Here is a 27098-nt window from a genome sequence, read left to right as displayed (position 1 = left end):
GCATCTACGATCCTCAGCGTTGCCCATTTCTTTGTGCTTCTTCAAAAGAGCTTGAACAGCACATCTTGAAACCCCAGTCTGCTTTGAAATCTTTGTCTGGGAGAGACCTTGCTGATGCAGTAGAACTACCTTGTGTCTTGTTGCTGTGCTCAATCTTGCCATGACATGAAACTGTCTTCCACAACCTCACCTTGGTAGCAGAGTTTGGCTGTTCCTCACCCAGTTTGAAGCCTCCTACACAGCTGTTTCTGTTTCAGTTAATGACTGTGTTTCAACCTACGTGTGACATTGATGATCATTAGCACCTGTTTGGTAGAATTGGTTGATCAGACACCTGACTAGAATCCTACAAAATCCCTGACTTTGTGCAAGTGGACCTACAAGAATTGATGCTGGTTTGAAGGCAAAAGGTAGGAACACCAAATATTGATTTGATTTAGATTTTTCTTTTGTTCGCTCACTTTGCATTTTGTAAATTGATAACAATAAACAATCATTATTTATATTTCTGAAAGCATTCTTTGTTTACAGCATTTTTTCACACCTGCCTAAAACTTTTGCACCGTACTGTATTTTAGGCATATAGTATTTAGACTTTATTGGTAATAGATATCTCTACTTTTAATTCTAAAACGCTGCTGCGTGGGCGCTTGTTTTGCTTTGGACGTGCTCTGTCCCTAGGTATGTCAGAGGACCGAGACTTTGTGAAGTGGGGTCCAGCCTCACGTGGGGAGGCAAAATGGGGGGGGGGGATAAGGGGGGGAGAGAAAGAGAGCAGGCTATATCTAATCTATCCGTTTAGTCCTTATAATTATAACTACCAACGTAACAATAGGCTGCATGGCAATAACTTGTGGAGAAATAGAAAATTAAGGTTAAAGCTGTCTCACTTCCAGTTAAGACTATAAAATGACATCAAAAATTCAGAACCAATGTCTCCATGATGGTACAGTTAACTTTGTGAGCTGGAATGTTAAAGGCCTGAATCACGAATTAAAGAGAAAGAAAGTATGCTCTCACCTAACAGGCTTAAACGCTAAAATAGTATTTTTACAGGAGACCCAGTTACTAAGCAAGGATCAGTCCAGACTACAAAAAGACCAGACTGGCCAAATGTTCCATTCTAGCTTTACAAAGAAAACTAGAGGGGTGGAAATTCTCATACACAGAACAGTCCCATTTGTAGCATCAGATGTAGTATCTGATCCTGAAGGGAGATATGTGATTGTCATGGGCAACTTATTTAACTGTAAAATGTTTATACACCTAATGTCGATGATAAGGAATTCATAAAAAACGTTTTTGCGTCCATCCCCAAAGTGAACACTCATAAAATTATAATGGCTGGGGGTTTTAATTGTGTTTTAAATCCACTCTTAGATAGGTGTCGTCCCCCCTGTCACAGGAGTCCTAACACTGCAAACACAATTTCAGTTTGTAACTGACCACAACCTTTCAGACCCCTGGAGGTTTCTAAACCCAAACTCAAGAACATATTCTTTCTACTCACCAGTACATCATTGCTACTCCAGAATAGATTATTTCTTTATAGATAATAATTTCTTGCCTACGATTAAATCTTGCAGGTTCGATGCTATAGTTTTTTCTGACCGTGCACCTCTGATCTTGGAGCTAAAGTCACTATGCCCCACACACTCACCTCGCAGATGGCGTCTTAACCCGCTTTTATTAGCAGACAAGGACTGTACAGAATTTATATCCAAACAAATCAGCTTCTTCCTAGAGACAAATACATCCCCAGAGGTTTCTGCAGGAATACTCTGGGAAACTCTAAAGGTCTCCTTAAGAGGACAGATTATTTCATATCTTTCCCACAGGAATAAATTAGAAACCAAGAAAGTATCAGAATTAAAAAGAGATATTACTAGAATAGATGAAGAACATGCCAGGCGTCCAAGTGAAGCTCTACATAGGAAAAGGCAAAACTCAACCTCTTGACAACTAAAGAAACTGAACAACTAATTTATAAATCCAGACATCATTACTATGAACATGGAGAGAAAGCTAATAAGCTTTTTAGCTCAACAGATCCACAAGCAAGAAGTTCGCAATGCAATCAAAGTAATCACCAACACGAATGGAGAAGAAATCATTGACCATAAAAATATAATGCACACATTTAGAGACTACTATAAATCCTTATATTCTACTGAGTTTAAAGACGACAACACACAATCTAAGGCATTTCTGGATACATTACAGTTACCACAAATAGATGCTTTAAGTGCTGAGGAACTGGATAAACCTCTGGTGCTATCAGAATTACTAGATGTTATAAAGTCACTTCAAGGCAGGAAAGCAGCAGGCCCTTCAGAGGAAGGCTCAGCCATTCTCCTTGCGCCCCCTGGTAGTGGTCATTGGCCCCCGCAGGGTTAAGCTTCTATGCTTCAAACCTGTGGCACTGTAGCAAGCCAGGGGGGCTGCCCTCTGTCATCCTGGGGGGGGTATTGCCCTGCACAAGTTCCTTCCCCAGTCCTGGCCGGGTAAGAATACTGGCTGTCCATTACTATATATATAATTTATATATATATTATATATTATTTATATAAGTATATATATTATTTATATATATATATATATTGTGACAAATAAAGGCACTGTTGACCCCTTGAACCCTCAGACCAGACGTCAGACACCAGATAAAAGTCCAAATAATGGTTTATTATAATAATAAAGTGCACAAAGCACCACTACTCCACACCACTCCAATAAACGATAATCACTACAATAACTAACAATCCTCCACACTCCCACACGTAGCCACCCTACCACCCAGCTCAGCTCAACGTCTGGGATTTCCCACAGTCCTTTTATAGTCCTTGACCCGGAAGTGTTTCGCCTTCTCTGTCCACGTGACATGGGACACTTCCGGGTCAGATAAAAATCCTTTTTCTTCACCCCGGAAGCATGTCATTCCTTGTGTCGCTGTGATTAAGACGCACTTCCGGGTTGTGGTGCAAATAACAATCCCTGGGCCTCCCTGCAGCGACTCCTGGTGGCCCCCGTGGTATCCAGCAGGGCTGTGCATTAAAAGTCCACTGTCCATAATTCCCTGCTGGTAATTTGGGGTAGCTCTATGCTGCAAGGAGGGTTCCATCTGGCGGCCTGGGGGTATTGGCCAGGATAAGTAGCCGGCCATATCTCACAATATATATACAGTGCATCCGGAAAGTGTTCACAGAGCATCACTTTTTCCACATTTTGTTATGTTACAGCCTTATTCCAAAATGGATTAAATTCTTTTTTTTCCTCAGAATTCTACACACAACACCCCATAATGACAACGTGAAAAAAGGTTACTTGAGGTTTTTGCAAATTTATTAAAAATAAAAAAACTGAGAAATCCCATGTCCATAAGTATTCACAGCCTTTGCCCAATACTTTGTCGATGCACCTTTGGCAGCAATTACAGCCTCAAGTCTTTTTGAATATGATGCCACAAGCTTGGCACACCTATCCTTGGCCAGTTTCGCCCATTCCTCTTTGCAGCACCTCTCAAGCTCCATCAGGTTGGATGGGAAGCGTCGGTGCACAGCCATTTTAAGATCTCTCCAGAGATGTTCAATCGGATTCAAGTCTGGGCTGTGGCTGGGCCACTCAAGGACATTCACAGAGTTGTCCTGAAGCCACTCCTTTGATATCTTGGCTGTGTGCTTAGGGTCGTTGTCCTGCTGAAAGATGAACCGTCGCCCCAGTCTGAGGTCAAGAGCGCTCTGGAGCAGGTTTTCATCCAGGATGTCTCTGTACATTGCTGCAGTCATCTTTCCCTTTATCCTGACTAGTCTCCCATCCCCACAGCATGATGCTGCCACCACCATGCTTCACTGTAGGGATGGTATTGGCCTGGTGATGAGCGGTGCCTGGTTTCCTCCAAACGTGACGCCTGGCATTCACACCAAAGAGTTCAATCTTTGTCTCATCAGACCAGAGAATTTTCTTTCTCATGGTCTGAGAGTCCTTCAGGTGCCTTTTGGCAAACTCCAGGCGGGCTGCCATGTGCCTTTTACTAAGGAATGGCTTCTGTCTGGCCACTCTACCATACAGGCCTGATTGGTGGATTGCTGCAGAGATGGTTGTCCTTCTGGAAGGTTCTCCTCTCTCCACGGAGGACCTCTGGAGCTCTGACAGAGTGACCATCGGGTTCTTGGTCACCTCCCTGTCTAAGGCCCTTCTCCCCCGATTGCTCAGTTTAGATGGCTGGCCAGCTCTAGGAAGAGTCATGGTGGTTTCGAACTTCTTCCACTTATGGATGATGGAGGCCACTGTGCTCATTGGGACCTTCAAAGCAGCAGAAATGTTTCTGTAACCTTCCCCAGATTTGTGCCTCGAGACAATCCTGTCTCAGAGGTCTACAGACAATTCCTTTGACTTCATGCTTGGTTTGTGCTCTGACATGAACTGTCAACTGTGGGACCTTATATAGACAGGTGTGTGCCTTTCCAAATCATGTCCAGTCAACTGAATTTACCACAGGTGGACTCCAATTAAGCTGCAGAAACATCTCAAGGATGATCAGGAGAAACAGGATGCACCTGAGCTCAATTTCGAGCTTCATGGCAAAGGCTGTGAATATTTATGTACATGTGCTTTCTCAATATTTTTATTTTTAATAAATTTGCAAAAACCTCAAGTAAACTTTTTTCACGTTGTCATTATGGGGTGTTGTGTGTAGAATTCTGAGGAAAAAAAAGAATTTAATCCATTTTGTAATAAGGCTGTAAGATAACAAAATGTGGAAAAAGTGATGCGCTGTGAATACTTTCCGGATGCACTGTATTTATATTTTTTTAAACAGGGTGGTTTTAAGTTCAAATTACACACACACACACACACCAAAAAGCATACTTTTCCAGGCAAACATCAACCATTCTGTCTTTGTAAAGAATGTCTTAAGGTAGTTACATCATTTACAGCAGTTTTATATAAGGCCATATATATTGAGTACCGTGAAATTCTTACTTGCATGTTCTAATTAACAAACACGTCACCACCAGGATATAACAAGCTGTCATCTGCGGAAGGATCATTAAATTTTTTCAGAGGGGACTGGGCGGTCTCGTGGCCTGGAACCCCTACAGATTTTATTTTTTTCTCCAGCCGTCTGGAGTCTTTTTTTTGTTTTTTCTGTCCACCCTGGCCATCGGACCTTACTCCTTTCTATGTTAACTAATGTTGTCTTATTTTAATTTTGTATTTTGTCTGTTATTTTTCTTTTCTTCATTATGTAAAGCACTTTGAGCTACTTTTTGTATGAAAATGTGCTATATAAATAAATGTTGTTGTTGTTGTCACAACAACAGACCACAGACATCAAAAAGGTTTGGGGCAGCCACCTATATTATGCCTTGGCTACAAATGGTTATTTTTGGTTGAGAGAACTGATTTAAGAGTGAAAATATGGTGGCTTTAAAGGCCGGGATGGAAAGTGACATCATGGGGACGGGACGTGATGTCATCAATAGCACCAGGACTGGAAGTCACGTGTTTGGGATGGGAAATGACGTTATCAATAGCGCTGGGACAGAAAGTGACGTCATCAGGACAGGAAGTGACATAATCAATAACGCTGGAACTGGGAGTGACGTCTTTGGGATGGGAAATGACATTGAAATCATCAATAGCGCTGGGTCAGAAAGTGACATCATCGGGATGGGAAGTGACATCATCAATAGTGCCAAGACTGGAAGTGACGTCTTCGGGGACAAGATGTGACATCATTAATAGTGGCGGTATCGGAAGTGATGTCATCAATGAGGCCGGGACCTAGCGGGATTTCCCGTGGATCCTCAGCAGAGGATTGAGAGAGAAAGTCAGTGCAGCTCGCCACCCCCTGGTCTGGAGTGGTACTACTATTAATCAGGCCCTTTTGCTGCCTCCCAATTGCATGTGTGTGACAAAGCATTAAGTTTAAAACAGCACACAATTAAAACTATCAAATTAAAACATGTAATTGCAGCTCGAGGCTTGGGCTTTGCATGGTCTTCTGTGCATGTGTATAAGTGACAGCACACACACTCTGACACGGACCACGTTTCACTTTATGATATGACAGAAGACAATAACAGAGCTGACAAATTGTAAAACCCCTGTCTCTTTGGGAGGAGCAGCAGCATAACACAGAGAATTATTGGCAGGCCTGGAAATGGTGAAAGTGAGGAGAGATGAGAGGAGAAGCAGACCTGGAAAGGCCAGACAGCAGGAACTAAAAGAGCAGAGAAGCAGAACAGAAAAGAGACGCTGACTGAAATAGAGGAAGTGACAGAGGAGAATCAGGAGGGTTTATACAGCAGAATAAAAAGGGTAAACAATGTGGCAGAAGGGCATCGGAGTCAGGAGGACGCAGACAAGGTTACTGGGAGATGTCGATATGAAGGGAGAAGTGAGACACAGAAGTGAAACACTGTACTGTGCTTGGATGAACCGTGTAGAGAAGCCTCTTTAGCGGTACTTCATTATAAATAAATCCTTATTGGAATCAGCGACATTCCTTTGTGTAATTTTGGCAGGGATTCGGGGTGCTGTTCCGCCCCCTACAGGTCACAATGAAGAACAATCCAAGATAAAACTGGAATGGTTTAGAGCAGAAATGAAAAGGTTAAGGAAGGATGGACAGAATATTTTAAAGTAGTGAATGAGCAAAGTCACAGAAACCCATCACAAGATAATGGTTAAGACCAACAGAATTCGAAACATGAAGTACGAGGACCTAGCTCAGGGGCGTCCAACTCCAGGCCTGGAGGGCCGCAGTGGCTGCAGGTTTTCATTCTAACCCTTTTCTTAATTAGTGACCTGTTTTTGCTGCTAATTAACTTCTTTTAAATTAATTGTAATTGACTTGGTTTTTAAGAACAGTTTGCCTGAATTTCTTCATCGTTCCTCTGAATTGCTTCATTTCTTTCCTTAAATGGCACCCAAACAGAAATGAAATGTGAAGTGAGTGAGTCAACAGAAGACCAACTCAGTCAGGGCCTCAAACTCCAACCAATTTCACTCCAACCAGTTGCTTAATGAGGCGCCAAGTCTGTTTGTTAATTAAACTTGTTCTTTAATTCCATGGCTTGTTGCGGCTCTCATTGTGCAATAGCAGACATTTCTGAAGTTGCGGATTTTCTCTTTTCTAAGAGCAGATCAGCATTCCTGAGACCTTCACCTTTCTTTATTTCCAGATAATGTAAGATGGTCACAGTTTGGTGGTCCTGTTTTGGCTCATTTTGTACCTCATTATTGTTTGGCTGCTAATTAAGGAAAAAGAAACAATTGAGGGGTCTGAGTCTTCAAGAGCAAATCAAATAAAATGAATTCAAAAGAATTAGCAAAAACAGGTCACTAAATAAGAACAGGGTTAGAATGAAAACCTGCAGTCACTACGGCCCTCCAGGACTGGAGTTGGGCACCCCTGACCTAGCTGGAAGTAACAGCGGAAGTGTGTTGGGTGAAAGAAGGGTACAGATACTGACTAAAATACTGAATGATGTCCTGAAAACTGTAAAGACGCCCACAGAATGGAAAAGTGACTATTTAACACCAATAGACTGCACAAGGTTCACTGAGATATAAATATTTTCCATCCTTCCACCACCATATTCTTCCAATGGCCAGTCCTCCCTACGCCATACCTACTACATCAACAACTGCTACCACTTCAGCTGGAATGGCCAGTGTGGAGGTCACCTCTTCCCATAAGGATGGGATGTCCATAACTGATGATCAAGTGAGCAGACAATCTAACGTGGCAACCCAGTAAGACCAAGAAACAGGACGACTGAGGAAGCTACAGTGGTGGCCAAAAGCTTTGAGAATGACCCCAGTGTTGGTTTTCCCAAAGTTTTCTGCTTCAGTGTTTTTAGATGTTTGTGTCAGATATTTCTATGCTACACTGAAGTAGAATTACAAGCATTTCCTAAGTTTCAAAGGCTTTTATTGACAATTACATGAAGTTTATTCAAAGAGTCAGTGTTTGCAGTGTTGGCCCTTCTTTCTTTTTCAAGACATGTCATTCACCCTGGCATGCTGTCTGTCAATCAACTTCTGGGCCCAATTTTGACTGATGGCAGCTCATTCTTACATAATCAATGCTTGGAGTTTGTCAGAATTGGTAGGTTTTTGTTTGCCCATCCACCTTGTGAGGACTGACCACAAGTTCTCAATGGGAGTTTCCTGGCCATGGACCCAAAATTTTGTTCCCCGAGCCACTTAGTTATCACTTTGCCTTATGGCCCGGTGCTCCATCATGCATTGTTGGTCACCAAACTGTTCTTGGATGGTTGGGAGATGTTGCTCTCAGAGGATGTTTTGGTCCCATTCTTTATGCAATCTTTGCAATGCACACCCTACTGAAGAAATACAGAGAATGGAATGGAAGATCTAACCATGGCTCTTTTAGAGCTTGACAAGCACCAAGAGAAGAGATCTGGTGGAGCCGTACCTGAGAAGTACAGAACATTTGTCAAATGGATGACAGCCTCAACAAGTGTGGCATTCTTGTGTGAACTGTGAGGGAATACTCTGTGACAAATGGGTAACTGCCAGGATGAAAGGACAATATACCTGTAGGCAGAGGGGCTGGCAATGTTGCATAATGCTAAGTCATGGCAGATAATTCCTGAATGAGCAGATGAAAATGCTGCAATGGATGTGGACTATGAATAAAACAGAATTGATTAAACAAACAGATAAATTAGGGGGGCTTAAAGATGAAATTGATCTGGTGAAAGATGATAATGACAAGGCTCAAGTGAACTGGGCATGTAAAGTGGAAACAGTTGTGCTAAGGAGAGCATTAGAGATGCAGTTGACAGGAGAAACAAGAATAGAGAGACAAAAAATTGATGGAGGGATCTTATAGAAAAAGGCATGTTTTAGATTAATAAAGAAATGGGCAGAATTTTTACTGCGATGAAAAGAGAGACAAACACCTTCAATGCGGCACGCTAAGAAAAAGAAGACACGTCTTACTCGCATTTGTGTTCGTTTTTTCTTTTTACTTACTGAATGTATATATGCATTGAATTATTTATTACTTTAATTCTCTCTCCCGCATTGCTTTGCTAAATTTGTAGTATACATTTATGCATTTAATTCTAGCTATTTAACTTTATTAAATGTATCTGTTATGATTTGTTTTCATAAAGGAAGAGATAATTTAATACCAACAGGAGTATCTTGTTTATAACTACCTTAAATCTGCCGCGTTATAGGCGCTCGCCCGTCTGTCAAATGCGCTCGTACCGGAAACCGTCCTCTGCTAAACATCATACGGCATTCTTGACTTGCATTGGTCTTTTCACGTGACAATCACACGTGGGCGGGGATATTCAAACACTATGCTCCTATAATCTCCCGCGCGCTTAAGTTGAGCACGTGATTTATTTTATTTCCGGGTTACGGCCTCTTTTCCGGTCCAGTGAAGCAGGCAGTATGCCGTCTGGCGAATACGAGTAAGTCTTTTTTTATACTAAAAGAAAAAAAAACGAATGGTCATTGGAATATCGAGTTTTTATTCTTTTAACTGAGTTAATATTCTTATTTTTTAACAACAGCTCCAAGCCCAGCTGGGCTGACCAGGTGGAGGAAGAAGGCGATGAAGGTAGGCGATGGTGGAGCTGCTGGCTTTAGCCGCTACCCTCGTGACACGTGTGAGGCCTTTTCACTGATTAATGGCAGTGTCTTGAGGTAGTTCGTGTGGTATTCTCAATAGGAATGGATGTAAAAAGGTGGGCCATGATGGTGCGATGCAGGCGACGCCGCTGAACGCAGTTACAGCTATGGCACGGCGCCTTTGTCTGTAGCCCGATCATTTAGGCAGCTGTTGACAGTCCCATGAGACGACGATGCCCTGTGAAAAAGCGGACGGAAACTCCGTTAAGTTGTAAGAAAAAAAAAAGTGTTGCCAAACTGAACCACACACGACCCGTTTTTTTCGATGTATTTCGGAACCTTGACAACGAGTGACAGCAAAATGGGAATTGTGGACTTGTAGTTTTTGACAAACCTCACGGTTGCTGAAAGTCGACCCTAAATATGAAGATGTAATTTAAACTTTGTGTGCTGTTTTCGTACGTCTGCCATTTCAGTGAAGCTGCGAAAAAAGACCAGGCAGTCTCCATGCTGGTACAGTATACAAAAATTTACACTAGCATCGCTAATTAAAATGCACACGTTACTTTGAATTTTGAATGCATTAGAAGTTTGGTATGCTTCGATGGACGGCATGTTGCGTTAGGCACCTGCTTCCCCACGATCCTGCGGGTTTAGAACATACTGTACACGGATTTGTCCTGGTGTGGTACCGTTTCCTCATCCATCCTAAAAAATACACATTTTAGAGCAGTTGTTCCAGTGTGACTGTGCTGGCGTACGTGAGTGATGAGCAAAAGCTTCTCGTCACTGAGACCTGAATAAGCCAGTTAAACAAATGACAGATGTTTTATATATGTGTAAGAGTGCAGACCCCATTAATAGTGCTTTTTCATATGCTTCCAGGTTATAAGTATATTAAAAAAAAAATGAGACCATTGAGACCATAAAGCTCATTTGTTTTGCTAATAGCTAAGCTGCCCCACTATTTCATCCATATGCTTTTGAAAAGTTGTCAAGGTTAGCGTTTAAAACGCCTCCAAAAATGAACTGTGTTGGCAAAACAGACTTTTTATTCTGTTGGTCATGTCAAAAATATCTCGTCATTGGGGCAAATTTTCATATCTGTGATCCAACAGTTTATGGAAAAGTGTAACGTACAGACCCTTTGCCTATAATTTTATAGGTAGAGTGTACAGTCCTGAATAAGAGGTTGCAAATCTGTATATAATACGAAGTAGCATGTTGCAAGCGACGAATTGCAACTCATTTTCCTTTTAAGGCTTAAAACCTATTTATTGTGTATACTTATAGAATGTGTGAATTGCCAAGGACTGAGCAATCGGAGGTTGAGAGAAATTTAACCTTTTACATTCCACTGCCTTCGCCGCTCGCCAACTATAACTGCTTTTCTAAATGATTGTATACTGGCACACTTAATCCATAGAGGCACTTTATTGTATAGCATCTCGGTGGTTACCTTCTCAGACTGCATTTGTTTGAAATAGTTTTCCATGTTGTTGTTATTGGAGCAAAGGAAAGTAAAATAAGCAAGTTGCTTCATAAATATATTGATTCCTAATTCATCTGCCTTGAAACTTGGCCTGCTCAATTAATAATTAATTTCTGATATGTGCGCCTATATACTGTTAGCAGCATAGGCTTTATAGTATCTCTCTAGAGTGCTGAACTGGCTGTAAAGGAATACAATACTCCACCCCTAAAACATCCAAAAATACATCCAAACAATCTTGGCTCACTTGTGTGGCATAATCCACATGTCCGTTATCAAGTTGTATGCTCAAAATGTGCAAAACACCTGCATTTTTGACAAAATAGATAATTCTGGAATTATTAGCACCCATGAACAGAAACCACATTCCCATAATATTGTGCTTTTGAATTGAAGATCTGCCAGTCCTCCTCATTCATTGGACAACAGTCCTGTCTTCAATTTAAAAGCATGGCATAATGGGAATGTGTTATACTGTTTAAGATGTGCATTGATGATTCCTGAATTAGCCGTTTAATAAATTAGCAAAAATTGCATGTGTGTTTTTTGCACATTTTCAACATATGACTGGATAACCGACTAACAGATTATGCAACATATTTTTTTACATCATTTATTGTTGTACAGCATCTTGTCTGCATTGGCTTCTTCTTCTTTTGGTTGCTCCCGTTAAGGGTTGCCACAGCGGATCATCTTTTTCCATACATCATTGTCGCCTATTATATCAGTTTTTTCCTCTCCATTTTGCATAAAAACATAAGAGAAGACATTCTTCTTGGCCATCACCTTTTAAGCTGTTGTTTTCCCCCTTTCAATTTTTAATTGTTACTTTACAAAAGTAATTATGAGTATATCCTTTTTTGTTAAGTGGTGGTTTGAGTTCTAATCAAAAGCTGTAAAACATTTGTACCAGTATTTCCTACTAATGAGTTTGTCTAAAGGCAGTTTTGTAGTTTTAGTGTTGGCTTAATTCCTAATCGCACTTTAATTCAAAGTTGTGTATTGATGTGCATTTTAAAAAATGTTTATTTTAATAGAACTTCTGCTTAAGATGAAAGATCCTTATGTCTCCTTTGTAAGATACTGTCTTTCTCCTAAGGTACCCTACCGTCACCAAAGGAAACCATTAAAGGAAATATTAAGACAATAATTGAATACAAGATTGATGAAGATGGCAAGAAATATAAGGTTTGCCAGCCATTTCATTTTTTCTTTGGATACTTCATCGTCCTTACGTAATTACGCAGTTATGTGAATATTATATAATTTCCTCTGTTACAGATTGTACGCACGTTTAAAATTGAAACTAGAAAGGCATCCAAAGCTGTTGCCAGGAGAAAGGTATTGTACATTTTATAAGTTTTTTTTGTGCATATCTCTCTATTATAATAAAATAATCCTGTGACAAGACTTTTTTTCAAGTGATTTTTTCAAGTCCCGCGAGATGACTTTGGCCATGAGAGGTTTTCAAGTCCCGCCCTCCTCTCAACCATTTAAGGTTAACGGCCCACACCCACCGTTCTCTCGCCTCTCATTGGTGTGAATGCTTTTGACAAACACACTTCCTGTTCTGTTTGCTCTTGTAAATTTTAACGTTTTAGTCGCTTTAAGTTCCCAATTAAAGAAGATGTATTCTGTCCAAATCTTATTGAATTTCATCACGAAGGGTTATCAACAGAAAAAAATGAGTACACAGGCAATCCTAGCACCGAGAAACGATGAAGTCAAACGAATTGATGCACAAAATGTCTTACGGTTACACGCAAAATGTTTAAATGCGTTTCAATAATAGACTGTGCTGAAACAGTTGGTGGTGATGGTGCGGAAGATGAAAACATCAACTTACAATATCTTGTAGAATATTTACAACCGTTAACAGTGTTTGGGCTTCCTCAACACGAATTACTGTAGAACGAAGGATGTATCCAAGAGAGGTAATGTAGTAAATCTTCCGTAGATAACATTAGACACCTAAGGAGATCTTAATATGCCATTCGTATTAAAGCGTTTACCGTTTCCTGTTAGAATAGCTTTTGCAGAGACAAAACATTTGAAAAAGTCGTTTTATTTAATAGAAACGAAATTCACTCATGGACAGTTAAATGTTGCGTTGTCACGATGAAAGTCCTAACACAGAGTCGCAATTCAATGCAATATTGACGAAAATTTAATTCAAAAAAATTTTACATAAGTTTTACTATAAAAGGTGTAAGTTTAAAAAGTTTCTGCTTGTTAGACCAGGTTTATACTTCACGTGACATGACACATGCTCCAGCGGACGCTCCTGCTAGGCAAGCATTTTACTGTTTATACTTGCGAGCGTACTTTACGTACATCTGGAGGAATCCTGCAGGTGGCAGTGTGAGATAGTATCACGGGGAGAACAGGTTCAGCCTCTCTGTGTTGTGATTTGCATGGAACATCCATTAAATTCCGATGACACCTTATTGCAATATCTCTGAAAAGGATGTTTAATGATTAACTCCATCGATCCAGGGATGTGTCCATTCCAGCTAGCATTGGGCACGAGGCAGAAACAATCCCTGGATGGGGCATCAGCTCATCACAAGGTGAATACAAGCGCGCGCGCACACACACACACACACACACACACACGCTGGCGTCATTTTAGTGTCACCAAATCTGCATATCTTTGGAAGGAAACCGGAGCACACTGAGGAAACCCAGCAGGAAATACCAGCGACGTGACTCCCTGCGAGACAGCAGTGCTACTGCTCCGCCACTGTGTCACCTCATGTGTGTAATTATTAACAGTATTCATTGTTTAAACGAAGTGAACAATTTATCTGTAAAATGTAACATACATACTTTAATGCATTTCATCATGAAAATGATATCCAGTATAAATCTAAAGATTCTAAATTTGCAGAGAGTTGGAATATCAGACATTTAATGTGTTCTTTGGTGATCTTTTGCTGCTTGCTGCTGCTGTCAGGTCCAAGAAGCTCGTAGCAAATAAAAACTGGGATGACGTCAATGACGGTCTGCTTTAATGATAAAGTAAACTACGAGGTTAAAGTGGACATTTCGAGATTAAAGCCGAAATTTCCACTTTAATCACAAAATACACGTTTTCACAGTGTCCTTATTTTTTTTTCTCTGTGGCTCAAGTACAACGCTGTACATTCTGTTCATGTTGTGAAGTTGCTATAAAAAAAAAAAGACGGCACAGTATATAGTATGTGAGACTTTTAAAATGTATCGTGTCATTACAATCGGGAATATGCCACGCTTGAATATAAAAGCCCCACGAATGCATCTGTATGTCAGCATTTTGCTTCACCACATCGAACCATTCATCAAACACCGAAGTACGCACATCGATCCTATAAGATCTGCAAAGCAGCTTTCTGTCACATATAGATAGTAAATAGAGACTCTGACGTCACATTCCAATTTTGATCACACTGCTCCCTGACTTTTTGCTGGTACTGCAAGTCGCGCACACGTCTGTTAATTTCTGAGGACCTGCTCGGAGGACACATCAAATGAACGCGTGGCAGCCATGATGCATACGCGTTCTGAGTGTGCAGTATAAACGAGCCCTAAATTTAAAAGCCAAACAGAACAAAATTGTATTACATAACGAATAACTCAACATGAAACATAAAATGTAATAATTTGAATGTAAATTAATATGGTTAATTACGCGCTGTAATGTAAAAGAGTTAGTAAATCGTACATCCACATCCCCATACTTGAGCGGCAGAACCGCAAGGAGGCTAGCGTGTAGCGTAAGCACGGGGGTTGGCGAGCGAAGTGAGCAGGGGGCAAAGCTCCCTAGTGCAGAGCATATTTTCAAAGGATGTACTGTCCACACACCATTGTTGCAGGGGTTAAAATACAATCAGTTTTTACATTCGTTTCATACTGGAAATCCAACCAGTTTGAAACCTGCTCTGTAAAAGTGCCTCCTTACAGTAGACTTGTGGAGGATTAACTTGGGATGATGCTGAGCGGCTTCTGGGTGTGAGTTGGGCCAGGTCAGGAATGAGGACTCTCTTCAGATTCTATTTGTAATAATATGATTGATTGTGCACTTAACAATGCACTGTTTCAATTTTTGTATTGGCCGTATGTTGCAGCCTACTAAGGAATTGTAATATTAAGGTCAAATTAAAATTCAGTATAGCAGCAATTTGTTAAATGCTGATTCCTTTAAAGCAGAGTCTGTTGCATCTGCGTCTACCATATTCTGTTACCTCCTTATTGCAATTAAAACAGCCTCGCATACAAAAAGTTTGGAAGCCAAATCCAGAGCTGTTTAGTCATAGCCAAGTACTTTGAAGATTATGTAAAATAGTGACGATCCACTACATGCGATAGAAAAATGCTTTGAGATGATTCATTGCACGTTTATTATTTATGGAAAGGTTTAGTTATTGACAGTGCTTTCATTTAAAATGTATTCTACCCTTGATTATGCCTTTTTTTCCAATAACTTGACTGTTCTTATCATCACTATGGACTTTTATTATAGTTTACACGTGTGAAAATATCCATGTTGAAATGCCCAAGATGCCTTACTGCCAATTTGTATCACACAATAAGTAGTGTGTGTTGCTAACTTTTTTACAGTTTGTTTCATTTTGGCTGACATCTGTTTTAATTCCAGAATTGGAAGAAATTTGGTCAGTCTGAATTTGACCCCCCAGGTCCTAATGTTGCCACAACCACAGTCAGTGATGACGTTCTGATGACCTTCATTTCAAGCAGAGAGGTAACCTTTTGTTTTCTTAAGTTAAAGAAAAGGCAGGAATATTGAAACGAATGCACCCGTCTGTGTATGTTGCAGGTCCATCTTAACATCATTATAGGGCCCCCCGGGCAAAGCAGTGCACTGGGGTCCCTACTTACACAACCACTCAGCAAGTCGCAACATACATAGATTACCAGGGTGCCCCTGGGCAACTGCCCAGCGTGCCCATGTGTTAAGACAGTCCTGTGTATCTGTAAAAGAAGGTTGACCCTTCTTTTATTTTTACAAGTACATTTTTTTTTCTAATAACCTGCTCATAAAAATGTTAATGTACACCCATTTACAACATAACTATTATAATTTATTGTCTGGTGCCTTAAGCATTTGTTACCTTCAGGTGTGATAACATTTAAATCAGATTGCGGTAGTCTTTAAGTTGAATGAAGCTGATTTCACTTAACTTTTTTGTTACTTGCAGAAAACCAGTGATGATTGATTAATTAATCAAAAACAAATTTTAATCTGTAATAATAATAAATTATTTGGTAATTTAATTAGACGTGACAATACAGTCAGGGCAGTCTTCACAACAGCTAGAAACTGATGACTTTTAGCCGTTTATCTCTGGAGGTGTTTGTCAGATGGTGAAGGCATCGACAAAGCATCATAGTTTTGTTTCTTGAATATTCCTAAAAGGATTTGAATAACCAAGAGGAAGAAGACCCACTAAATAAACTGAATAGGCAGAAGATCGTTTCATGCCGTATCTGCAAGGGTGACCACTGGACCACACGCTGTCCATACAAGGATACGCTGGGCCCAATGCAGAAAGAATTGGCTGAACAGCTCGGTCTGTCCACTGGGGAGAAGGAGAAGACCTCTGGTGAGTTGCACGTATTCTGCACCAAGCTTATTTGCAATTAGACAGTTGAAAAATTGAAGCTCCTCAGATTGAAACTCTGTTAAGGCCCAGTAAGACAATTCAGAGATGTGTCACAACAGGGCTGATGAGGCCTACGGAGTTGACGCTAGAATCTCACTTCAATTCATTATAAGCAAAGTCGGTTCTGGAGAGCCGCAGTGGCTGCAGGTTTTTGTTCCAACCCAATTGCTTCTTTAGAAACCAATGATTGCCAGTCTCGGACCTTATTTCATTTTATGGCTTGTTAGTCTACAATGTTAGGTTCTTATTTTGTAGATTTTTTTCCTTTCCAAGGATATCATCCAAATGATTTGAAGCCTAAAACTGATCATTTTCAGTCTGTTACATTTTTCTATTAAGTGTTTCAATAAATCAAAGTGCATAATGAACACACATGGAAACAAGTGAGATGGAGAACTGCTGGCCGCTTTGTCAGTTACATCTTATTGTTAATAAGGAGCCATTAAAACACTGAATGCAGCAGTTTAAGACTGAAATAAGTAACTAAGGGTGGGGATCCTTAACAAGAGAGACCACTAAAAGGAAGCATCAAAATGTCACTTAACCAATAATTAATCATTAAGAAACTAGGCTGGAATGAAAACCTGCAGCCCTCCATTGCTTACTCCTGTACTAGATTATAATTTTCAGGTAACCGGACCTTTTATTTTTGTAGGTGTGTGTGTGTTTTAGTTTTTAAAAAAAGAAAATTGCAAGTCCGCGGTAAACTTTGTGTTTCTACTGAGTTGCCAAACTTAAATTTATATGAACAGAAGAAATTTGGAAGGTGAGTTTTCATAAGTGGTAAATCCAAACATTTCCATAGGACCTTAGTGCAGTATATGTCTCACTTTTGGGAATGTTTATATGTTCTACATATGTCATTTATGATAGTTTTAATTATAATTGTTTCAGAAACCATCTCAAAAGGAGAAAAGTATGTTCTCAAAATTCTGCCTTCTACATTCATGTGAATTGTTAAAGGTGTACACACGTGTGCATTAGTGTTGCCGTTCTGGGAGTTTTATTTTTACTAGTTAACCGTATAAGTTTGTTACTGCACAATATACAACAAAAACTCAACGCTGAAGATGCTTATTTTTTTTGTTTCAGAGCCTGAACCTGCTCAGCCAGCCCAAAGCAAGACTGGAAAGTATGTACCACCTAGCCTCCGAGATGGAGCAACTCGCAGAGGAGAGTCCATGCAGCCCAATCGCAGAGGTCAGGCACCAGGCCTTCAGACAATTACTACTTTTATTTGCTTGAATCATTTTTGGCAAGTTATTATTCAAAGAATCTAAAGTTGACCTTTTATCTTGCATAATACCTTGCTTAAAGCACACAGTTTTGGCAAAATGCAAGAACGTTCATTACATAATAAATAGTTCAGGAATGTAATCTCTAAACACTCTGACAATGTAGTTTACCTTCCTGGACAAACCTAAGAAGAAAGATCCATCAGGTAGATGTCACAAAGTTTTACATTTTTTAGATGCTGCAGTTGTTCACTGCTGTTCTCTTCCTTTTAAAACAGCTGACGACAATGCAACCATCAGAGTCACTAACCTCTCTGAGGACACCCGTGAAACAGACTTGCAGGAACTGTTCCGGCCATTTGGATCCATCTCTAGGATTTACTTGGCAAAAGATAAAAACACTGGCCAGTCCAAGGTATGGGTGCTTTTGAATCCACTTGACTTAACCTTTGGACTCTGCAGCTTAAAGCTGAAAATGGTTTTATGGTTTACAAGATCACTTAAGGATGTTGCTTTTATATCCCTGCAGGGTTTTGCTTTCATCAGCTTCCATCGCCGTGAAGATGCAGCTAGAGCCATTGCTGGTGTCTCAGGTTTTGGTTATGATCACTTGATCCTCAATGTTGAGTGGGCCAAGTAAGTGCTGTATTTTTTTGGTTATTGTAATTCTGCACCTGCATTCTGTTTTCTTAAAAGTGTGAAGCTTTAGGCACAATATCAATAATTTCCCATTTGGCCGGACTATATCCTTAAGTGATAAACTGGTTTAATGGGCATGTTGAATTATTTATTGAACATAGCAGCTTCAAAAACAAATGGTCCATTGTTGTTGCCCTTTGTACAGAATAGAGTGAAATTTGTACTTGCATGTTCTGTCTGTCGGCAACACATTAAAGATGGCAATGGAGAGAAGTAGAGAGAGTAACAAGGAATTGTCTCCCTTTTCTCTTTCCCCTGTACACCTCGGGCTATAAACACAACGGCAGGTCAGGCCACTTACCGAAATTCTCCACTGATTCTGCATTAATGGATTGCATTGACAAGGGCGATGAGAAGAAAGATAGGAGTCATGTCTTTTAATACTTAGTTTTTCTGATGCCAAATCGCAGACAATTCTCTAAGGACCTGCATATTGACTTTCACCTCCCCACATAGCCTCTACACCCGTGCACCATTCTGTCTTCCTTGCCTGGAAAATCTCAGAATATAATTACGACAACCGATATGCGACAATAACATTCCAATCGAAAGAGTTTGTCACAAGAGAAAATACTAATTCTAAAGTGAAGTATACAGTAACCCATGATTGAGAGAAAAGCTTACATTTTTTACAAATAATGAATGTAGGTTAGTATGCATCCTGTAATCTGCAACACCCCACCAGAAGGAGCTGACATTATTCTGATCGTGGCCTCTAGGTAGCAGTTGAAGTTTTATACATTTACCGTATATACTCGTGGATAAGTTCTCTGCAGATAAGTCGAGACTTGATTTTAACGTATAATTTCTGGTATTTTTACAATGTCGGTCATATAAGTCGAATGCGGAAAACTCACGCTATTGATACAAGGGACTATGATACAGTGGTGTGAAAAACTATTTGCCCCCTTCCTGATTTCTTATTCTTTTGCATGTTTGTCACACAAAATGTTTCTGATCATCAAACACATTTAACCATTAGTCAAATATAACACAAGTAAACACAAAATGCAGTTTTTAAATGATGGTGTTTATTATTTAGGGAGAAAAAAAATCCAAACCTACATGGCCCTGTGTGAAAAAGTAATTGCCCCCTTGTTAAAAAATAACCTAACTGTGGTGTATCACACCTGAGTTCAATTTCTGTAGCCACCCCCAGGCCTGATTACTGCCACACCTGTTTCAATCAAGAAATCACTTAAATAGGAGCTGCCTGACACAGAGAAGTAGACCAAAAGCACCTCAAAAGCTAGACATCATGCCAAGATCCAAAGAGATTCAGGAACAAATGAGAACAGAAGTAGTTGAGATCTATCAGTCTGGTAAAGGTTATAAAGCCATTTCTAAAGCTTTGGGACTCCAGCGAACCACAGTGAGAGCCATTATCCACAAATGGCAAAAACATGGAACAGTGGTGAACCTTCCCAGGAGTGGCCGGCCGGCCGACCAAAATTACCCCAAGAGCGCAGAGACGACTCATCCGAGAGGTCACAAAAGACCCCAGGACAACGTCTAAAGAACTGCAGGCCTCACTTGCCTCAATTAAGGTCAGTGTTCACGACTCCACCATAAGAAAGAGACTGGGCAAAAATGGCCTGCATGGCAGATGTCCAAGACGCAAACCACTGTTAAGCAAAAAGAACATTAGGGCTCGTCTCAATTTTGCTAAGAAACATCTCAATGATTGCCAAGACTTTTGGGAAAATACCTTGTGGACTGATGAGACAAAAGTTGAACTTTTTGGAAGGCAAATGTCCCGTTACATCTGGCGTAAAAGGAACACAGCATTTCAGAAAAAGAACATCATACCAACAGTAAAATATGGTGGTGGTAGTGTGATGGTCTGGGGTTGTTTTGCTGCTTCAGGACCTGGAAGGCTTGCTGTGATAGATGGAACCATGAATTCTACTGTCTACCAAAAAATCCTGAAGGAGAATGTCCGGCCATCTGTTCGTCAACTCAAGCTGAAGCGATCTTGGGTGCTGCAACAGGACAATGACCCAAAACACACCAGCAAATCCACCTCTGAATGGCTGAAGAAAAACAAAATGAAGACTTTGGAGTGGCCTAGTCAAAGTCCTGACCTGAATCCAATTGAGATGCTATGGCATGACCTTAAAAAGGCGGTTCATGCTAGAAAACCCTCAAATAAAGCTGAATTACAACAATTTTGCAAAGATGAGTGGGCCAAAATTCCTCCAGAGCGCTGTGAAAGACTCATTGCAAGTTATCGCAAACGCTTGATTGCAGTTATTGCCGCTAAGGGTGGCCCAACCAGTTATTAGGTTCAGGGGGCAATTACTTTTTCACACAGGGCCATGTAGGTTTGGATTTTTTTTCTCCCTAAATAATAAAAACCACCATTTACAAACTGCATTTTGTGTTTACTTGTGTTATATTTGACTAATGGTTAAATGTGTTTGATGATCAGAAACATTTTGTGTGACAAACATGCAAAAGAATAAGAAATCAGGAAGGGGGCAAATAGTTTTTCACACCACTGTATGCTAACAGCCACCTGAGAGAGCAACCACGGGGCACACGGCCTTCTTTCCTAAGCTTTCCTACCTCTTGACCTCCCTCAAAACTTTCCTGACACTCACTATTGCAGTTGTGGTAAAATTTCATTAAACTAAAGTACATACAATGCATCAGAACTACTGTATATACTCCTATTTAAATTCTCCCACGGATGTCGGGACTTGATTTTATTGTATAATTTCTAGTATTTTATAATGTCGGTCGTACAAAGCGTGAGTTTTCCACATTTGACATCGGTCCAAGAGATTACGATATGGTAACGCCCATCTGAGAAAGGGAGCACACGGCCTTTTTTTACTATATGTATTGTGCCAACGTAACCACACAGTAATACCCAAACTATTCTGAAGTGACATTTGCACTGTGTTGTGTTTTTTTGTATCTCACACCCTCATACACCTTTATCATAAGAGCATCCCTTATCTACGATGGAGCGTTCAATCGGAAGAAAATAACGAAGCAAGTTTTAAATTAAACGTCGAAGTGGAGACAGAAATTGGTAACTGGGCTGCTGCAACAAAATTTGATGTGTCTGAGAAACTGATGTGAGATTGGAGGAGGCAAGAAGATGTAAAAAATTAGTGTCGTATTTTTGAACGGGCGTATAAGTTGGGGTCTGATTTTATGATCGAATTTGGCTTTCAAGACTCGACTTGTACGCGAGTATATACGGTATATGAAGTCTTACATTTAGGAAGTCCATCCATATTTAAAGCCTGTTCTCACAGGAACGTGAAGCTTGTCCAAGCTGCTGTGGTGACAACCTTGGTAAGGCCCCAGTCAGTCACACGGCACACTTGCGCTTACATCCAGACTCGCAGTGATCAATTTAGAGACACCAGTTGCCCCAGTATGCATGTATATATGATGTGGGAGGATCACTTGCAACACTAAAGATCTGGAGCTCGATATTTACAACCCACAAGAAAAACTTGAACATCCTACTGAACTCCAGACTGACCTCCTTACACAGAGTGCTGAAGTGTTTGAAAAGGTCAAAAGGTTTTTGGCTTAGAATTTGGAAGGAATGAAATGAAAAAAGGGTTAAGAAAGACGCCTTTGTGGTCCTGTCCGTGTGCTGGTTTTGTCTCCCATTTTGTAAGAGAGGCCTAATCAGTTCAGAGAAGACTTGCTAGACCGATTCTAGGCCAGTAAGGTGGTCAGGTCATGTGTGGGCTACGCTGAACATTACCTGCATGCTTCCACCATCATGCGAAACAGCACTCCCTGGCACGTACAAGTGCAAATGATTCAGGGAACGATAGAAATGTGCGAGAAGACGTGATGGGCGTACTTGGAGGAGTATGTAGAGTGGATACCTCATGTGGGCACCCGATCAGGAGTGAATTTCACTGCAGTGTTAAAAGGAAATACCTGCTAGTGTAGCTGCTCATGAATGTCACACCACTTCCAAGGTGTTGGTTTTTTAATGTATAATTGTGCCAAATGGTTTTAAGTAGGGTTTTTAATTTGATTAGGGTTATAGAAAAGTAAATACAGTGGAACCTCGGTTTGCGAGTAACTTGGTTTACGAGTTTTTTGCAAGACAAGCTAAAATTTTTAATAAATTTTGACTTGATAAATGAGTGAGGTGCTGCAATACGAGTAGTATGTATACGCTTTGTCTGCTGAGCGTCATGTGATCACAACTGAACCGATGGTGGTTCTCTCACTCGCTGCGGGATTGTGGGCAATCGTCTCCTATTCTCCGTCTGAGTTGGCGTGCCTCACTCATATAGTCAACATCCGTACGAGTGTATACTGTTTACTACAGCATTGTGACTGTGTGTGTGTGCGCACGTGTGCTGTGACATGCGAGTCCCCATCTTGCACCCTAAAACATGAAGCTGAGTCTCAGTACTTTAGCAACACCAGCTTTATTCAGCTTGAAACAGCAACAGCGCGGTTATTTATTGTATCAGGATCTGCCACTCTCCTATACACAGACACAGCAGTCAGGCAGGGTCGTGGCCAAGTAGTACTGTGCCCTGCGCATTTATAATGTTCCTTGTATCACCCATCGACGGCAGGCACTTATAGCATGTCCACGATCTTTTCAGATTCGCTTTTATGGTGAACTGCTACAGCACTGGGAGCCTACGATTGCTTTGGGACGCTCTTCCGCGTGTCGTCCCGTTGGGTGGAATCCCACAAGAGTTTAGAAACTCACTCACACCAGTCATGATTCTTTTCAAAGTTAAAGTGCAAGTTAAATTTGTTTTATGTATTTTTACTTTATATTTTGTATTAATCATTTTTATAGGAATAGTTTTGGGTTGTGGAACAAATCATCTGAGTTTCCATTATTTCTTATGGGGAAATTCACTTTGATATACGAGTGCTTTGGACTGCGAGCGCGTTTCCGGAATGAATTATGCTCACAAACCGAGGTTCCACTGTATAAAGGCATTTTTAAGATTTCATCCAGTGTGGGAGGAAAAAATTTAAAAAAAAAAAAAAAAAAAAAAAAAAAAATCCCAACATTTTGTATTTTTAGACGCCTCAGTTAAGCAATTTTTTTTCTTTCTAACTTGACACCAAGTTTTAAACATTTTCACTCCATTGCCTCCCACGACGAATCTCTAGAAACTCCATTAAATTGTTTGTTTTAATTTCAGGCCTTCAAATAACTAGAAGAAAAAGCATTCATCCTAAGGACCAGTCTACAAAGGAAAAAAAACAAAATGGTATTCCAACGTATTTTTGAAAAGGAAAAAAAAAAAAATAAAGGCTCTTTAGAAATCTTAGTTTCTGGTGCAAGTTTTTAATTTTTTTCACTTGAGCAAAACTTGAACTGTTTGCTTTTATTTTGAAATCTAGAGAGTCTTGTACTGTAGTTGCAGATTTTTTTTTTCCTAGAGTTCAAATTCAGGTAAGTTTTGCAGTCAGATTTGATTGAAAGCGTTCTGAAGTCTGTTCACATTTATGGTGAAATAAAGGAGACAAGCAAGTAAATAGCGACAAAAAGTACAAATAGCACATCATGTACATGTAAAATGAGTGAAGTTTCACACGCCGTTACTATCCATAAGCTACTGAATCTGCTGGCGTAAGTGGCAAAGGCCCTGAAAAAGAAGTAAGGAAAAAATAAACTGCACAGGATGGGTGGGCTCTTTTAATAATCGCACTGGCCTTTCTAAGGTGGCACATGTACAGGTGCTGGTCATAAAATTAGAATATCATGACAAAGTTGATTTATTTCGGTAATTCCATTCAAAAATTGAAACTTGTATATTAGATTCATTCATTACACACAGACTGATGTATTTCAAATGTTTATTTCTTTTAATGTTGATGATTATAACTGACAACTAATGAAAGTCCCAAATTCAGTATCTCGGAAAATTAGAATATTGTGAAAAGGTTGAATATTGAAGACACCTGGTGCCACACTCTAATCAGCTAATTAACTCAAAAGCCTTTAAATGGTCTCTCAGTCGAGTTCTGTAGGCTACACAATCATGGGGAAGACTGCTGACTTGACAGTTGTCCAAAAGACGACCATTGACACCTCGCACAAGGAGGGCAAGACACAAAAGGTCATTGCTAAAGAGGCTGGCTGTTCACAGAGCTCTGTGTCCAAGCACATTAATAGAGAGGCGAAGGGAAGGACAAGATGTGGTAGAAAAAAGTGGACAAGCAATAGGGATAACCGCACCCTGGAGAGGATTGTGAAACAAAACCCATTCAAAAATGTGGGGGAGATTCACAAAGAGTGGACTGCAGCTGGAGTCAGAGCTTCAAGAACCACCACACACAGACGTATGCAAGACATGGGTTTCAGCTGTCGCAGTCCTTGTGTCAAGCCACTCTTGAACAAGAGACAGCATCAGAAGCGTCTCGCCTTTGGACTGCTGCTGAGTGCTCCAAAGTTATGTTCTCTGATGAAAGTAAATCTTGCATTTCCTTTGGAAATCAAGGTCCCAGAGTCTGGAGGAAGAGAGGAGATTCACAGAATCCACGATGCGTGAGGTCCAGTGTAAAGTTTCCACAGTCAGTGATGGTTTGTGGTGCCATGTCACCTGCTGGTGTTGGTCCATTGTGTTTTCTGAGGTCCAAGGTCAACACAGCCGTCTACCAGGATGTTTTAGAGCACTTCATGCTTCTTGCTGCTGACGAACTTTATGGAGATGCAGATTTCATTTTCCAACAGGACCTGGCACCTGCACACAGTGCCAAAGCTACCAGTACCTGGTTTAAGGACCATGGTATCCTGTTCTTGATTGGCCAGCAAACTCGCCTGACCTTAACCCCATAGAAAATCTATAGGGTATTGTGAAGAGGAAGATGCAATACGCCAGACCAAACAATTCAGAAGAGCTGAAGGCCACTATCAGAGCAACATGGGCTCTCATAACACCTGAGCAGTGCCACAGACTGATTGACTCCATGCCACGCCGCATTGCTGCAGTAATCCAGGCCAAAGGAGCCCCAACTAAATATTGAGTGCTGTACATGCTCATACTTTTCATGTTCATACCTTTCAGTTGGCCAACATTTCTAAAAATCCTTTTTTTTGCATTGGTCTTAATTGATATTCTAATTTTCCGAGATACTGAATTTGGGACTTTCATTAGTTGTCAGTTATAATCATCAACATTAAAAGAAATAAACATTTGAAATACATCAGTCTGTGTGTAATGAATGAATCTAATATACAAGTTTCACTTTTTGAATGGAATTACTGAAATAAATCAACTTTGTCATGATATTCTAATTTTATGACCAGCACCTGTATGTGTCCTGAAGAGCAGATGGCTGGGTGTCGGTCATGTTCTGTACGTTCTACAGATTCTCACAAGTGGTGTAAGTTTATGACAGGAGAGAGAGAAATACAATCGGCCTTCAGACATCTGAGGAAGTAAACCATGTTGGTGTATTTCTTCATTAAATCCATCCATCCATCCATTTTCCAGCCCGCTGGGTCACAGGGGTCTGCTGGAGCCAATCCCAGCCAACACAGGGCACAAGGCAGGAACCAATCCCGGGCAGGGTGCCAACCCACCGCAGGGCACACACACACCAAGCACACACTAGGGCCAATTTAGGATCACCAATCCACCTAACCTGCATGTCTTTGGACTGTGGGAGGAAACCCACGCAGACACGGGGAGAACATGCAAACTCCACGCAGGGATGACTCGGGAAGCGAACCTCAGGTCCCCAGGTCTCCCAACTGCGAGGCAGCAGTGCTACCCACTGTGCCACTGTACCACCCGTATATTACTTTCTTTTTTTTTTAAATCAAACTTCATTTTCTAATTTCTATATTGTTCCCAAAACACAATCTGGCAAATAACACACCGCTTCATGAGCTCAGGAGTCCAATTAAAAACAGAAGGCACACAGAGGGGGTCCCCAGGACAGACTTGGAGACCCCTGCTGCTGTACGAGTTCCCTTTCTTGCTTGTTTGTTTTTAGTGTAAACACAGTAAAGTGATTCGGGGGGGGCCCAAGTTATTGCACAAGTAAACGGCCCAGGCAGCTGGGTGTTTAGCAGGAGCGGCACAGGGCCAGTAAAAAGAAGGCCTGCTCTCCATGGAGAAGTGACAACTGTGTGGCAGGAGCCATCTTGAGACAGACAGGCAGGCAGCCAGGCTTCCCTTGTCCTGTGCAGACAACGAGCTCATCGTAAAGAAGCGAATGCAACGCCAGGAGACCCCCAAGTCACAGAGAGGCTCCACTTGATGGGAGGCAAACCTGGCAGTGGAATGGACTTTTTCTTCTATCCTACCAAGTGCATGAATTCCATATTTTTTAACTGGGACTGAAACCGAGGAAGCCGTCAGCCAACTCCACTCTCTGCCCTCCCTCTTATTGTCAGCCAGCTTTGGCCGTGCAGTTTCACTC

The 27098-nt window shown here is 40.8% G+C and overlaps 1 protein-coding gene and 1 long non-coding RNA gene across 2 annotated transcripts in view; both read left to right on the top strand.

Moving 5' to 3' along the window:
* The first annotated feature begins 5058 nt into the window (after nucleotides 1-5058).
* The window catches only part of LOC127526161 (uncharacterized), a 268028-nt gene continuing 245988 nt past the window's right edge, over nucleotides 5059-27098 (top strand). Inside the window, exon 1 of the long non-coding RNA XR_007933785.1 lies at nucleotides 5059-5120. This is a non-coding gene — a long non-coding RNA (uncharacterized LOC127526161). The remainder of the gene's footprint in view (nucleotides 5121-27098) is intronic.
* Nucleotides 9345-23933, top strand: eif3g (eukaryotic translation initiation factor 3, subunit G). The gene is made up of 10 exons (XM_028823078.2): nucleotides 9345-9458; nucleotides 9561-9607; nucleotides 12210-12298; nucleotides 12392-12451; nucleotides 15747-15851; nucleotides 16527-16713; nucleotides 17866-17973; nucleotides 18287-18423; nucleotides 18538-18644; nucleotides 23867-23933. The coding sequence occupies exons 1-10, from the start codon at nucleotides 9439-9441 to the stop codon at nucleotides 23880-23882; spliced, it is 876 nt and encodes a 291-aa protein (XP_028678911.1). The 5' UTR covers nucleotides 9345-9438; the 3' UTR covers nucleotides 23883-23933.

Source organism: Erpetoichthys calabaricus, chromosome 17 (assembly GCF_900747795.2).
Source record: "Erpetoichthys calabaricus chromosome 17, fErpCal1.3, whole genome shotgun sequence".
NCBI classification, from domain to species: domain Eukaryota; kingdom Metazoa; phylum Chordata; class Cladistia; order Polypteriformes; family Polypteridae; genus Erpetoichthys; species Erpetoichthys calabaricus.
This window is presented reverse-complemented; position numbering and strand designations above follow the sequence as displayed.

Excerpts from the sequence above, each read along its gene's own strand:
- eif3g (XM_028823078.2), top strand. The coding sequence starts at position 9,439 with ATGCCGTCTGGCGAATACGA. Across the intron at positions 9,459-9,560 it reads ATGCCGTCTGGCGAATACGA|CTCCAAGCCCAGCTGGGCTG; the intron begins GTAAGTCTTTTT and ends TTTTAACAACAG. Across the intron at positions 15,852-16,526 it reads CCTTCATTTCAAGCAGAGAG|GATTTGAATAACCAAGAGGA; the intron begins GTAACCTTTTGT and ends TATTCCTAAAAG.